At 41.5% G+C, this 16,535-nt stretch overlaps 1 protein-coding gene across 1 annotated transcript in view; it reads right to left on the reverse strand.

Moving 5' to 3' along the window:
- Nucleotides 1–12,738: 12,738 nt before the first annotated feature.
- lin52 (lin-52 DREAM MuvB core complex component) overlaps nucleotides 12,739–16,535 on the reverse strand; it is a 66,332-nt gene continuing 62,535 nt past the window's right edge. Inside the window, exon 6 of the mRNA XM_052010570.1 lies at nucleotides 12,739–15,104. Coding sequence (XP_051866530.1) covers nucleotides 15,049–15,104 — 56 coding nt within the window. The 3' untranslated portion in view covers nucleotides 12,739–15,048. The remainder of the gene's footprint in view (nucleotides 15,105–16,535) is intronic.

Here is a 16,535-nt window from a genome sequence, read left to right on the forward strand (position 1 = left end):
GTGGGTGCGTGGAACGCACTGCCTGCAGAGGTTGTGGAGGCAGATACATTAGGGACATTTAAGAGACTTTTAGATGGCCACATGAATGATAGAAAAATGGAGGGCTATGTGGGAGGGAAGGGTTAGATAGATCTTAGAGCAGGATAAAATGTCGGCACAACATCGTGGGCCGAAGGGCCTGTACTGTGCTGTAATGTTCTATGTTCTATCACTAAAAGGGAGAGCACAAGCAATGAATTAGTGGTTAGAAAACTAAAGCCAACAGATCATTTGAAGAAAGTAGCAAAGAAGCTCTGTGGGTTATTGCAGTGGGTGCTTCATGAGGGCTAATTCCATGCACTCATATCACCCAGCACATCACAGCTTGGTACAGCAACTACTCTGCCCAAGACTACAAGAAATTGCAGAGAATTGTAAACACAGTCCAGTCCATCACGCAAACCAACCTTCCCTCCATGGACTCTGTCTACACTTCCCGCTGCCTCGGGGAAGCAGCCAGCATCATCAAGGACCCCTCCCACCCCGGTCATTCTCTCTTCCCCCCCCCTCCCATCGGGCAGAAGATACAAAAGCTTGAGAACACCTACCACCAGGCTCAAGGACAGCTTCTATCCCACTGTTTTCAGACTCTTGAACAGACATCTTATATGATAAGATGAACACTTGATCTCTCAGTTCACCTCCTCATGGCCCTTGCACCTTACTTGTCTACCTGTACTGCACTTCCTCTGTAACTGTCACACTTTATTCTGCATCCTGTTTTGTTTTCCTTTTGTACTACCTCAATGTATTTGTGTATGGAACGATCTGTCTGGATCTTTGCAAACAAAAGCTTTTCACTGATTCTCTGTACACTTGACAACAATAAACCAGTTACCAATGACCAATTACCAGATCTGTCATTTTCTGCTGCATTCTGTCAACCTGCCTGCCTCCTTGCCATGGATGCAGTAACATGAAATCTACCTCCTCAGTTTAGAACTGAGCAACTGAAGACTGCTGCTGCCTCAGAACTGCAGCAACCTGGGTTCAATCCTGACCTCTGGTGCTATCTATATGGAGCTTGCATGTTCTCTCTGTGCCCATGTGGGTTTCCCCCCCAAGTGTTCCGGTTTCCTCCCCCACATCTGCAAAACAATGGGTTGGTAGGTTAGTTGGCCACTATAACTGAGTGGTAGAATTCAGGGAGAGTTGATGGGAATGTGGGGAGAATAAAATGGGATTAGTGTCGGATTGGTGCAAAAATGTGCTTAATGGTCAATGTGGACTCTGTGGGCCAGTTACAGTGCCGTATGACCCTACGACTCCATGGTCCTCCTGTGGAACTAAATGAAACAATGACAGAGAGACCTTCAAGTGAAAGTGACTAATTTCATAAAGAAAAAATTAGTGGGAGTAGTGGGATGGAGACACAAGAGACTGCAAATGCTGGAATCTGGAGCAACAAACGATCTGCTGGAGGAACTCAGCGGGTCGAGCAGCAGCATCAGGACCAATGTGGGGTTTCGACCCGAAACGTCGACAATTCCTTTCCTCCCACAGATGCTGCTCGACCTGCTGAGTTCCTCCAGCAGAGAAACAAAGGACTGCAGATGCTGGAATCTAGATGAATGCTGGAGGAACTCAGCAGGCCAGGCAGCATCTGTGGAGAAAAGCAGGCAGTCAATGTTTCGGGTCAGGACCCTTCTTGAATCCAGAATGAAGTGAGGCTGATGGAAGGGCAAAGGAATATGATGCCAGGGAAAATATACAGGAGAGGGCCAGGACTGGACCGTGAATGACAGAAATAGCCTGTCCAGATTACGGTGAGCTTTATTCAAAACTACGTACAGAAACATGTTGAGGAAATGGTTAAACTGTCCAATTTCTACTGATAAGGCTGTTGCTGCAAAACTGATTACAGCTACAGTTGTAGAGCTTGTGTACGATTCCACTCCAGATTAAAGATCAGATAATTCTCAGTAGACTGCTTAATCCTGATTTTCTATTTCAGGAGGGCCAAGAATGAGCACCACAAATGCAAATGATTTTTAACTACCAAGTCGAGATTATTTTGCTTTTTGTGCATAATTCTATTGTTTTTGAAGAATAATCAAAATAAATTAAAACAGCAACATTGATGTCAGCAAAAGTTACCGTTTGCTTTCTGCTCCTCATTTCTCCTAAACAGTGTTCGGGTGAGTGCATCTTTGGGCAGCTTTGCTGTGTTTTGGAGCAACAAACAATTTGCTGGATGAACTCAGTGGGTCAAGCAGCTCAGTGGGTAGAGGGAGAATGGAATTATCAACGTTTTGTGTCAAGGACTGGTGCAGGGTTTTGACCCAAAACATCGACAATTCTTTTCCTCCCACACATGCCGCTCGACCCGCTGAGTTCCTCCAGCAGATTGCTTGTTGCTCCAGATTCCAGCATCTGCAGTCTCTTGTGTCTCCATTGCTGTGTTTTGGGCAAGGTTTTACCATCATCAGGATCCTGGTCTGAGGCTTGGGCATGTAATAGATGGGGAGCTGACACGAGTGGTGGGTAGAAGAAATATCAACTTGGTAGTTGACCTTCCCAATCCATTTCCACCTGGCCTCATCCTCTCTCCTGAAAGTTCCAGTCCCCTCCCTCCCACCAGCACAGAGCTGCCTGGCTGCTCTCTTTCAACACCACCTTGTCCAATTTCCAGTGGTTCTATACTTGGGAGTAACGATCCCTTCAATCTGCCACTATCCATCACTCGCACCCCTCGCACCCAGTATTATTCCAACTGACATGGAGAGAGATAAGTTAAGAATTCAAAAGTGAGGAAGCGATGCCTCAGTTGTACAGAGGCTTGGTCAGACCCCCCTGGATTAATGCGATTAGTTTTAGCAGGACCCTGTTTTGCGGGAAATGTACTTTGGCCTTGGAGAAGTTACGTAAGAAATTCTATTTGCAAAGTACCACAAGCAGCAGATAATATATTGAAGTGATGTTATTTAAGGGATTAAAATTGACATTAGAAGGAACTACCCTGTGTTTCTTTGAAATATTGCCAAATTTTCTTTTATGTGGATTTGAGAGGGCAGGTGGGGCTTCAATTTAACATCTCATCTGATAAAATGGACCTCCAGATGCAAAAACTACATTGGAAGGTTAGTGATTAGTGCGTCAGGTTCTAGAACAGTTCACATAGAAGTAAACGTGATTGACTCTTATCGTCAATGTTAATGATGATCTGCTCTCGTCAATAAAGCAAGAGGGAGAAACATCAGTAGGAATCATTGTTCATTGTCCAAGAGTCAATTATATTTACTTCTATGTGAACTGTTCTAGAACCTGACACACTAGTCATTAACTTCTAAAATTCCATAAATTCCAGAACAGTTCCCACAGAATGAAAGACAGCAAATATAAGCACACTACTTATAGAGGAGTGAGAGAGAATACAGTAAACTGTTAACCTGGTATCTATTACATGAAAAATGTATTATTAAGTAAATGGCATCAGACCATTTCAAAATAATAATAGGTTTGGGCAGAGTCAACACGGGTTTATGAAAGCATGCTTGACAAATATGTTGGAATTGTTTTGAGTTTGTAACAAGCAGGATAAAATAGACCAGCTGATGTAGAGTATTTGAACTTTCAGTAGGCAATTGATTAGCAAGCACATAAAAGGGCTATTAAATAAATGACAATGCCCATTATTGGTGTAACAGACTGGGGAGATAAAGTGTTCGTGAACAGAGAGAAAGCAGGGCAGGAATAAACTGGTCATTTTCTGGCCTGCCTAAATTTTGGGTTGGGGAGCTGGGACCCTAGCTGTTCACAATCCATGTCAATGATTTGGATGAGGGGATTGAGAGTAATATATCCAAGTTTGCTGACGTCGCATAGCTAGGTGGCAGTGTGGGCTGTGGAAGAAGCTGCAGAGAGGCTTCGAGAAGACATAGACAGGCTAAGTGAATGGACAAAACACGGCTGTTGGAATAGAACGTAGCAAAATGCAAGTCATCCACTTTAGTTGTAAAATATTAAGACAAAGTTATTTTTAAATTGTAAGAGATTGAAAGATGTTGCTGTTCAGAGGGACCTGCATGTCCCAGTACATGAACCACTGAAAACTAACTTGCAGTTTCAGCCAGCAATTATGTAGACAAACAATACATTGGCCTTTATTGCCAGAGGATCTAAGCACGAGAGTTAGTACCCTGGTGAGACCACGTCTGGAAGGGCAGATCTGGTCTTCCAACCTAGGGAAAGATATACTTGTGATAGAGGGAATGCAGCAAAAGTTCACCAGATTGGTTCCTGTGCTGGCAAGTTCATCGCGAGAGGTTAAGCAGACTGGGCCTTTACTCTTTGGAGTGTGAAAGGATGAACGATGCTCTCATTGAAACATACAAAACTCTTAAGAGGTCTGACAGGGTAGATATGGAGATGATATTTCCCCTTGCTGAGGTACCTAGAACCAGGGGTCACAGTTTCAAAAGGGTCAGCTTAAGGACAGAGTTGAGAATAATTTATTTTCCATCCAGAGGGTAATGAACCTTTGGAACTCTCTACGTAAGAAGACTGTGGAGGCTTAGTTGCTGAGTTTATTCAAAGGGCCCGATAGGTTTTTATATGTTAATGGAGTCAAGGGATAAGGAGGTATCATAAGAAAGTGGCACTGGGGAAAAGATGACTTTACAGAAATGACTGACCGATTTTTATGACTGCTGTAATTCAGTCGTTACTATTAAGATTAACATTTCTTTATTAGTCATATGTACATCAAAACACACAGTGAAATGCATCTTTGCATAGATTGTTATGGGGGGCAGCCCGCAAGTGTCGCCACGCTTCCGGCGCCAACATAGCATACCCACAACTTCCTAACCCATACGTCTTTGGAACGTGGGAGGAAACCCACACAGACATGGGGAGAACGTACAAACTTCTTACAGACAGTGGGCGGAATTGAACCCAAGTCGCTGGCGCTGTAATAGCATTACGCTAACTGCTACACTACCCTCGATTAATGATGCTGACTTTTGGTTCCAGGTTTATTTACTTACTTAAACCCAAGTTCTCCAGCTGCTGGAGTGGGATTCAAACTCTTGATTCCAGATCAACAACCCATGCTTCTGAATACTAGTCCAGTAACTTAACCACAATGCAACCAAACTTCTCCTCTCTGCCAAGCCCTTTCACAATTTTAAATACTTGTTTTCTTTTTCCAAGGCTCAGCCAGTCCGATTATTCCTGAGGGGTATAATCTGGAGGTGGTTTGTATAAAATCATTTGCCCTCTGCTTTCATTTTTCCAGTATGAACAGAATGTAGACAATGCATTCAAAATGTGGTCCAACGAAGGTGATATGTTAGTTTAACATAATGTTTCTCTGTTTTACAATTAATTTTATCTAGAAGAGCAGTGAGAATTATAGAATTGTTATTTCACCCATCCTGTCCATGCCCGTTCCACACTGAACAATTCCAACTTTGCAAGCTGCTCTCATTACATTTATTATAGTCATTCTACTCTTTTAAATCTCAGTTCTATGACTTTAAGAATTACTAACAATGTTTACTTAAATGTGCCTCATTCTGTTATTATTCTTCCCTTTGTACTACCTCAATGTACTTATGTTTGGAGAGATCTGCTGGATGGCATACAAAACTTCTCACTGTATCTCGGTACATGTGACAATAATAAACCAATTAACCCTCAGTGCCACTCCTCTGCTCTTTAGAACGTAGAAAAGCACATCACAGGAACAGGCCCTTCAGCCCACCACGTCTATGCCAATCTAATCCCACCTGCCTGCACGTGGTCTGTATCCTTCTATTCTTTGCCTGACCGAGTATCTGTTTAAAAGCCTCTTAAACATTGCTATCGTATCTGTTTCATCCACCTCTCTTGGTAGCACGTCCCTGCACCTACCACCCTGTATGTAAAAAAAATATTTGCTTCACACCTCCTTTAAATTTTCCCCTCTAACCTTAAACCTATGCTCTATAGTTTTTGACTTTTCCACCCTGGGAAAAAAAAAGTCCATCTACCCTATCTATGCCACTTATAATTTTATATACTTTTATGGGGTGGCTCCTTAGCTTCTGACGCTCCAGAGATAACAATCAAGTTTTTCCAATCTCTCCTTATAGCTATGACACTCCAATCCAGATAATATCCTGGTGTACCTCTTCTGCACTCTCTCCAAAGCCTCCACATCCTTCCTATTGCCTTGGTACCAGAAATGGACACAATACTCCTAATGTGGCCTAATAAAAGTTTTATACAGCCACAACATAACTCCCCAACTTCTATACCTGGCTGATGAAGGCAAGCATACCACATGCCTTCTTTACCACCCTATCCACATGTGTTGCCATTTTCATGGAGCTATAAACTTGCATCCCAAGATCCCTCTGCACATGAATGCTCCTAAGGATCCTGCCATATACAGTATACTTTCCTCTTGCATACTTGTCCGGATTAAACTCCATCTGCCGTTTCTCGGCCCATATTTCCAATCGTTATATATCTTGCTGTATCCTTTGGCAACCTTCCTCACCACCCACAACTCTGCCAACCTTCAAGCCATCTGCAAACTTAAGAATCAGACTCCCTATGGCTTCATCCAAATCATTTATATATATCACAAACAGAGATCCCTATACCTTTCAAGTTATTCCCCTTCTTAAACATGTAGATATTTAAACATGTTAGGTCCTTATTTAAGTTACTTTAAAATGGGTGAGCTGAGAGAAAGCACCCAAAAGAACAGAAGAGAGAAATGGACACCCACCTAGTTTTGTGAGATTCCATCAGAATGCCACAGATTAGTTGTTTGATCAAGTCATCATGATAAATTGTCCAACCTTTCACCTTCTAATCCTTTGTACTAAGTAAGATCTACTCTAGGGAGCAAGGCAAATCCAGTACAAATTTATCTCCACCATAAAACACAGCATTAGCCTCAATAAGTGATTGGACGCAGACTGCTTAACTGTAAAACCACATTGACTAGAAATCTCTATGTGGAGCATTACATTATTAAAATAAGAAAAGTATATTAAAGCATCTGTTGACTGCAGCCTCACCTACAGAAAACTGCAAATCCTTGTGAGATCTACCAATAAACTGCAAATGTGATCATGGAATAATATTGCAAAGTATTGGGCATTGGTGAATAGTTTGCAGATGTGCCCTTCAGCTCTGGAGCTAGATCCAAAGTCAGCCTGGCTTGATGTGTCTAAACACTCCTCGAGCTGAAATGGAGCAATCTGAAACAGACTTGGATAGTTGCAATCCACTTTTTAGTGCAAGGGAGCCCACAGATTAACAATTTTAATTTAGTGCTGATTTACAATCTCACTTAATGGCCCAAAGATGGACAAAAACAGTGAATTTTTTTTTGCATTACATCACAGGGTGCTCTTTTGAGTTAGGGCTGGACCACACTTTCAGCACAAGGGAGCTTTAATCCAGCAGTGGTATAAATTACCTAAACACTTGATGTCGTAATTATAAGCACACCTACACTCCCAACTATTTTAAAGGACATTCAGGATTTAGTTACAAGGTTTGCAATGTGAGTACAGCACTTTGTGATGTAATACCACACCAGTGTGATCAGTAGGGAGAGACAGCACTTTGGTACAGTGCAGATTGAACTGCCAATTTGTGGGTGGCACAGTAGCACAGCTAGTAGAACTGCTGCCTCACAGAGCCAGAGACCTGGGTTCAATCCTGACCTTGGGTGTTGTCTGTGTGGAGATTGCATGGTCTGTGAGCATAGGGGTTTTTGGTTTCCTCCCACATTCCAAGGATATAAATTGGCTCCAGTGTGCTAGTGAGTGAAAGAATCTGAAGGGAGTTGATGAGAATGTGGGGAGAATAAAAAAACAAGGGACTAATATTGGATTAGTGTAAATCGGCGCCTGATGGTCGGTGTGGACTTGATGGACCAGAGGGTTTGCTTCCATGCCTTTTCTCTCTATGACTCAAATCGGAAGTGAACGACTGCAAAATCCTGTCACAAAATCATTGAATGAGAACAGGAAGGGTTCCTCGACCTTGCATCAATGTTTTGAAAGAACTAATTAATTCCACACCTCTTATTTCCTGCAGATTTCCCTTTCTAGTATTTGTTCAGTTCCCTTTCAAAAATGATTTGCCTTCGTCAAGCATATCGTGCCTTTAACATAGTGGGCTGTCATAGAGTACTAGGCAGAAGATCAGGTTGGCATGGACTAGACGGACTGAAGGCTCTGTTTCAGTGCTGTAATACTCTATGACTCGAAGATTAATCCTAGGGTTTATTAATTGCACTTTCACCAATACCCACAGTAATGTTCAGTGCTTATCAGCCCCACAATTGCAGCAGTTGTGTCGGTGTGGTGATTGGGTTGGGATGTAGAGTTAACACAGCTGGTGAGTGGAGTCCCCACCGACCCCTCCCTGCCCCATACCCCTCCCCCCCCCCAACCCCTCTCAGGGTTAGTTCTGTCAGCACAGAACGGCTGGACAGATGGAGAGGGAGTTGCGCTGCTGTGTGACAGCCTGTCCAAAGGTTGCGCTCTGGGACTAACATGAGGAACACAGGGTTGTGCCGGGTTTTTCTGCTGAGACAGGACAAGCGGAGGGGAAGTTGGGAGTGTGGAAGGTTACCCGGCCTCGCGGTAATTCAGTATGGCAGCGCAAGGCCCAGAGTGGTGGTGCAGAGGCTGGGATGTACAGGATGCACGCAAATGTACAACTTGCCCTGGGTATTGCTGGTTGCTCCGGGGAGATCCAAGCGTTTCCAGATCAGAAGGTGTCGTGGTGCCTATATTCACTAGGTTTCTGATGCTGGTCATTGGTATTATCAGTAATTGTAAATTAATAAACACTGAGCATTACTGTGGGTATTGGTGAAAGTGTGATTAATAAATCCTGGGATTAATCTTAGAGTCATGGAGTCATAAAACACTACAGCACAGAAACAGGCTCTTCAGCCCATCTAGTCCATGCCGACCTGATCTTTTGCCTGGTCCCATCTACTTGCACCTGGACCACATCCCTCCAAACCTCTCTCATCCACGTACCTATCCAAACTTCTCTTAAGTGTTACAATTGAACTCGCATCTACCACTTCCACTGGCAGCTCATTCCACAATCGCACCACCCTCTGAGTGAAGGTTTCCCCTCAGATTCCCCTTATATATTTCACCTTTCACTCTACATGTATGTCCTCAAGTTCTCGTCTCACCCAACCTTAGGGTGAATGCATGCAGGCTTTTTCCCCTATCTCTACCCCTTATAATTTTGTATACCTCTAAGATCTTCCCTCATTCTCCTGTGCTCCAGGGAATAAAGTCCTAACCTATTCAACCTTTCCCTATAATTCGGGTCCTCAAGTCCCAGCAACATCCTTGTAAATTTTCTCTGCACGCTTTCATGCTTATTGATATCTTTCCTTGTAGGTAGGTGACTAGAACTGCACACAATACTCTAAATTCAGCCTCACCAACAATTTGTACAACTTCAACATCCCAACTCCTGTACTCAATGCCCTGATTTATGAAGGCCGAAGTGCCAAAAACAATATTTGGCACAAGCCACGTAAAAAGATAGGTGGCCAAAAGCTTGGCGTAAAAATCAGTTTTAAGGAGAATTATAGAGGAGGGCGGCAACACAGAGAAGCAGAAGGGTTTAGAGGGGGAGTTCTAGAGCCTTGATGTCTGAAGGCGTGGCTGCCAATTAGAATGCAGAGGAGGCCAGAAATGAAGTACAAATACCTTAAGGTTGTAAAGAATGGTGAAGGTTTCCATCCAGGGAGTGGCAAGGGCTTGGGATATTTGTCAGCAGCTAAAGACTTAAAGCAAAATACTGCAGATGATGAAATGCTGAAATAAAGTAGAGATCACTAAAAGTGCTCAAGGAGGTCGGGCAGTATCTGGAGTTTAATAGTAAACGGCACAGTAGTGTTGCGGTTAGCGTAACGCTATTACAGCGCCAGCGACACAGGTTCAATTCCTGCCACTGTCTGTAAGGAGTTTGTACGTCCTCCCCGTGTCTGCGTGGGTTTCCTCCGGGTGCTCCAGTTTCCTCCCACATTCCAAAGGCGTACAGGTTAGGAAGTTGTGGGCATGCTATGTTGGCGCCGGAAGTGTGGTGACACTTGTGGGCTGCCCCCAGAACACTCTACGCAAAAGATGCATTTCACTGTGTGTTTCGATGTACATGTGACTAATAAAGATATATTAACATCTGTGGTTCATGATTTTTCATTTCAGCATAGGTGATAAAGTAATACATGTTACTCACAATATAGAACTTATGCCGTTTCTTAAGACGAAGCATGCTGAAAGTTTGCATTTGGTTCAATAAACCGCAGGCACACAGCTTTCAGAGTACAACGGAGATTTAATTCCCTTTTTCAGCCCTGCTGATGTGGTAGGTGCTGGGTGGAGGTCTGGTACTGCTTTACAGGGTGACAAAGAGTCACATAACTTACCATACAGTTTGAGCTCAGCACAAGCAGACATCAGCAGCAGGACTTCCTGGGTGGTTCTGGAATATGGACTGAGGGAGTCCCAGTGTCTGAATATCCATTTGAAGAGAAAACATCATTCAAATTAATCTGCCATTTAAAAGATTGAAAAGTTAAGGGCAAATGCTCAGCTCAAGGAATTGAGTGAAGACAAAAGACAAGATAACACCCAGCATCTTGCAAGTGTGCAGATGAAACTAACTTCCCACTAGCACACATCAAAATCACAAGCAGAGCGCTAGAAGATGCTCAGAGAATTGTTCCAAACACATAAGATTGAAATGAAATAAAAAGATGGCACTAGGGAAAAGGGTGCTCATGATCTGAAACTGATTCCAATCAGAGGAACAGTGGTGGATCAAAATAATATGATCAATATTGGGATGTGAATTTAACAAGAGTCAAGTAAAATCTTAAAAAAGATTTTTTGACTGGAATCTGAATTTGTCTATTGTCTTTTTATAAGCACTGTCCCACACCCCGAAAGTATTTTATCAGCTCTTTCTTGAATGCAATGCTCAAAAGTTAAAAATATTGCAAATGAAATTTAAGGATTATGAAGGAATGCACATCTGAGATTTTCAATCCTGTCAGACTGATCAAATTAGAAGAAACATTCAAGTAAAAGCACTGATGCTTCAAGAGCTATTCTGCAACTCTGAACCTATAATGCTAGCTGACCCCTCAGGTTATGTGCAGAGGGCGTGTTGTGTTGTGTTGTCACCAATGTTCTCTTCCTTTATTTGGAATGCTGGGGCTTTTCTTCCAACGGTGCAGCTAAATTCTACCGAAACAGCACAGAATTTCCAGGTCTGTAGAGTTCAGTGGGCCTCAAATAAACTCCCATTATCATTGGGAGAAATGAGAGCATAATAATGACTTTGGCTGAATTTACATCATTGGTACAAATTAATCTGATTCCAATTGTTTTAGGGCTGATAATTCATGTAGTAAGGACCACGAGTATTGACTTGATTTCAGATCCTAACATGACACAACCTTGGAGACTGAAAAAGATAACAACAAAAAGTGTGGTTCTCATTGCTATGGGCACTAAACTGTTCCTAGAGTTATTTTTAAGTTCTCATTTTTCTTGGCAGAATGTTGTGCATCTCTGAAAACAATTGAACATAGAACAGTACAGCACTGCCCTCAGACAATGATCATGCTGGCTCAATACTTCATGGCTCAAGCATGAAACCAGAGAAAGCTGGAAATATTTAGCAGATCAGGCAGCATCTGCAGAGAGAGAAACAGAGTTAAGATTTCAGGTTGATGACCTTTTATCAAGACTGGTTAAAGTTGGAAATTATTGAACTTTTAAGTTGCAGAGAAAAGAGGGAGGAGAAACAAGAGGGGAGGTCTGGGATAGGGTGTAGATGAGGAACAGTTGAATGGCAAAACTACTGGTGACATAAAACCAAAAAATACTCAGCAGGTCAGCATCTGTGGAGGGCTGAAAAAAATTAATGTTTCAGGCCAGAGAAAAGTTTCAAATTGCAGAGAAGGGAAAAGGGAATGTGTGTGACAGGGTGCAGACTAAAAGAGATCTGAATGGCACAAGCGGTGGTGATGCCAGATAAATCACAGGTAATCGGTCTGGAGGAGGTGTAAATAGAGGAGGATCAATGAAAACAAAAAAATGGAAAGAAAAAGAAAAAAAACCAATGCCAAAGCCATCCGATACAAAATCCTAAAAAAGCAAAACACTGCAGATGCTGGAAATCTAAAATGAAAAAAAAAAGCCGGAAATACTCAGCATGTTAGGCAGCATCTGTGGAGAAAGAGTAAAGCATGAAAAAAAAAGATGTTGGAGGAACTCAGCAGGCCAGGCAGCATCTGTGGAGGAAGAGTAAAGCATGAAAAAAAAAGATGTTGGAGGAACTCAGCAGGCCAGGCAGCATCTGTGGAGAAAGAGTAAAGCATGAAAAAAAAAGATGTTGGAGGAACTCAGCAGGCCAGGCAGCATCTGTGGAGAAAGAGTAAAGCATGAAAAAAAAAGATGTTGGAGGAACTCAGCAGGCCAGGCAGCATCTGTGGAGAAAAACAGACGGTCGACATTTCAGGTCAGGACGCTTCTTAATCTTATTGCTTTTTCCATCTGGATTCCAGCATCTGCAGTCCTTTGTTTCTCGAGAGAGAAAAGCATCTTTCTCCACAGAGTGTTATTTCCATGATTCTACATTTTAAATTCAGATTTCCAGCATCTGCATCTTTTTACTTTTCAATGGCTCAAGAATGATTGAACATTTCACATTTACCAGCATTTAATCATAACTTCACAAACAACAAAATTACAATTCCCAAACATAATTAACACGTGTATTTTCTTTTAGTCACTTTTCCCTCCATTCACTAATTTTTGCCAGATTCACCCTGGTTGGTCATTGTCATTTGCTTGGTTTCTTTCTTTGTCCTCTTCTTTCATTTGATCGATGAAGCAAACCAACTTTTCCAACAATTTACAGCATAAACATGGAGCAAGCTGAAGGGTGATGGAAAGGAAATCCAGTTCAAGTAGTTCAGCACAAACTGCACATTACAGCAAATTTTTTGATTACATTTACAATCAAGATTAGTAAATACTTTGCTCCAGTATATTCCTTTTCCAACACTCTCCCTCATTTCAATCTCTGCCCTTACTTCTCCCACTAAAGCCAGAAACTCAGATACATTCCCCAGGTGGAACCACATTTGCCCACATGGACATTGCAAGTTACTTATTAGAAAATGCAAGAGGAGTAGATTTTCAATTCAGTATTTATTTCTAAGGGCTGCACTCAAATGATCAAGAAGATTTTTTTTTGAAAGTAATTCACATTTATTAATTCAAAAATAAAATGTATCATAGAAGCATTTGACTAATTAGTGCACAAGACTGCTCAAAAAAAAAAGTCCTGTTTCACACGTCTAAAAAACTAAACCCAAGTCTACAACTTAGAACATCCATGGTCTAGGTACATTGAGTAAGTAAAGATCCATTGAAGAGGTGAAGGGAGGCCTCAAAGATTCATGTGATTGAGACAAAGGAGCCAATCCTTTTCAAGTAAAAGCATAAGACCTAATTTGTTTGGGATGTCTCCAGACTGTTTCAGAGATCAAGTTTCCAGCAATTTTCTTCATTCTGGTCCTATCATATCACCCCAATCCTTATTCCTAAACATTAGACTTCAGCTCGGTAAGGCTATAGTTACATTCTTAAAGGATGGTTTTCACCTTACCAGAAACTCGCAGTTGGTAAGTGTTGATCAGACTGGGCTGAACAATATCATGTAGAGCAATACATCAAACTGGATAAGAAAATTTGGAGTCACTGCACTCCCCCCAGATGACACCCATTTCAAGTGAAATCTGTCCCAGATGTGTGAAGTTGCCATAAAGTACATCAGTTGTTTATATTTATGTTCTCTACCTCAAATATAGTGGCTCAAAATTTGGTTTAAAATATATATCTTTAATATAACCCTGCCCCTAAAATTTAACACCTATATCTTAGCAGCCCACTTTAACTATATCTCCAAGTCAATCACAGAACATTACAGACTGATGAGCCCTCCTGGAAGCAGGGATAGTAAAACAAAGAGGGTTTTTTTTCTTCCAAAGTTATTCAGATAATAATTAAATGTGTCAACTTTTACTTCTGATACTGGAAGAATAAAAATCAATGAGAAAGTCAAAGTTTCTCTGGATCAAAAAGTTCCAGCAACAATTTTAATTGCTCTGTTATGTGACTGGGCATGTTATTTGTTTACCTTATTTGTTTCCTCCTTTGAAAAGTTTTTTTTGGTTTGGCAGCCCAGTCTTTTATAACATTTTGGTGGAAAATGTAGTTTAATGTAAACATGAGGATTTTTTGGGTGTCTCAAGCTAAACCTTCCTGTTGTTCTACTCTGAAGAATACCAGTTTGGTACAGAGTCATCTCAACTAAACATTTATAGATCCTATCACAATATATGGATAAAATACACTGCAAGGCAGCAAAATAATATAAACTTGAGATGACCTCTAAAACCATAAGAATGCTCTTTTGCCATCACCTCAAACCTTCTGCCATCTTGCATTAATCTACATGGTATTCAGAGGTGAGAATTGTGGATAGCAGTTTAATTGCATACCCAGGCACTGTATATTTTTTGTAATTACACCAGAAGTACATGTGCTATTAAGAATCACGTCTTTAACTAAAGTGCTATCATTCTGCATAACCTCAACTGCAACATCAGGATTTATTTCACTGCCGCGGCAAGGGAACAGCAGATTATGGAAAATACATCTAGATTAGTACACCACAATATAATAACATTGCTATTTGACATGCACGTGATAAACCAAATTCTGTCCCTTCTACGCTGACTGTGATCTCTGTTTGCATTTAAAAACAATTCGCCTTGCAGGCTAAAAGAGGAGTTCTTCACAAAATGTGATCTTGTGTTGCACTATTATATAGGCAGTTTGAACAGATGCCATGTGAAGGCATCTGTAGATCTGATGCAGACAGTGACCGTCTCTGAACAAGTGCTGAGTCTTCTTGCAAAAGCAAGCGGTTACAATTTTACAGCTACTTCTTGGGCCGTTCCAAAATGTTTAAGAACTTTCCTCTGGTCATTTCTCGTGCTGGAAAACAAAATTTTGGAAGAATGTAAGAACATATGGACTGATTTAAGTAAAAACATCTTGTCTGTCAGTCATCTTGGAAGAGGATGTGGTTGTTTGGTGGTTATGGTAAGAAATTAAAGAAAATACATGATTATCTGTGAAATTGAACTGCATAAAGCTGATACTTTCTGGGATGGTACTCATAAGTGGACCAGCAATGCAGCCAGAAATCCACTGATCTCCTTCAGAGAACCTATCCTACATGTGATTCAGGTTCCAGAATATGTGCCAGCTTTACTAGTCACTTCATAATACATTCACATGAAAAGTATCAATGACCTCTCCAGCCATCAGACTGGGATAAAACCCAGGCAACCTCATCCAGTGTCCAAGGTGGGAGAACTGATTAACAAGTTAGTCAAATAGACAGGCATACATTATATTTGGAGTCACATTTATCGATCGTTTCCCCTGCTTTATTAGAAAGGAAGATACACAGTTAGAATGTAGAACAAAACAGTACAGCACAGGAACGGGCCAGTCAGCCCACAATGTCTGTGCCAACCATGATGCCAAATTAAACTAATCCCATCTGCCTGCACATGGTCTATATCCCTCCATTCCCTGCCCGTTCAGAGCAACCCAGAACATTGATACAGGAGTTACTCAGGGAAGTGCTCTTGGCCTACATATTTTAGCTACTTCTTTCCGTAAGTCAAGACTCAGATTCTCTGAAAATCTTATAGTCCTTGACCAAATACCTCTAATAATTTACAGTTTACAGGAAGACCCAGACAAGATTTTGGCTTGGGCCAATTAAACAACGGAGATTACGACCATCTCCAACAAGAAAAAAGCCCAGTCTCCTGATCATCAGTGAGACTACCACATTCCTCAGCATCAATGTGTTGTGGGTGACAAGTGACAAGCAACTTAATTTCAGAGTAAAGTGCGCATATTCTACAATGAGTAGATTATCAATCCCATTTCTCAAACTTTCATCATCTACAAGACTTATCTGCACAATGATAGAGTTCTGACCATTTGTGTGGGAAGGTGCAAGCTCACAAAGATTCAAATCTTCTCTTGTTTACTGCTTGGTGCAACTGTGGCTGTAGTTTCTGCTATCTGCAGTTATGGCATAGCAAATCAACATGGTAATCTTGACAGCATTTTTCAGCCACTAGCCTCTCCCCATAAGAGGGGTGCATGTTAGCCAGCAAATACCCTACCATAAAACATAATATTCCATTGCTAATGTATACCAGTGTCAATAGCTCACAATTCTTGGAGAAATATCACCGCGCTCAGAGGAATGTGGTGAATAATAAAAAGGAATCTTTGCAGTTCCTGTCTATTTTGTGAGAAGAAAGTATCATCTGTATTGCTAGAATTCTCCTCAAGTTAATTCACAAAATCGAAATGTTAGTTTTCAAATGCAGAAAATTC

Source organism: Pristis pectinata, chromosome 1 (genome assembly GCF_009764475.1).
Source record: "Pristis pectinata isolate sPriPec2 chromosome 1, sPriPec2.1.pri, whole genome shotgun sequence".
In the NCBI taxonomy this organism is placed as follows: Eukaryota; Metazoa; Chordata; class Chondrichthyes; order Rhinopristiformes; family Pristidae; genus Pristis; species Pristis pectinata.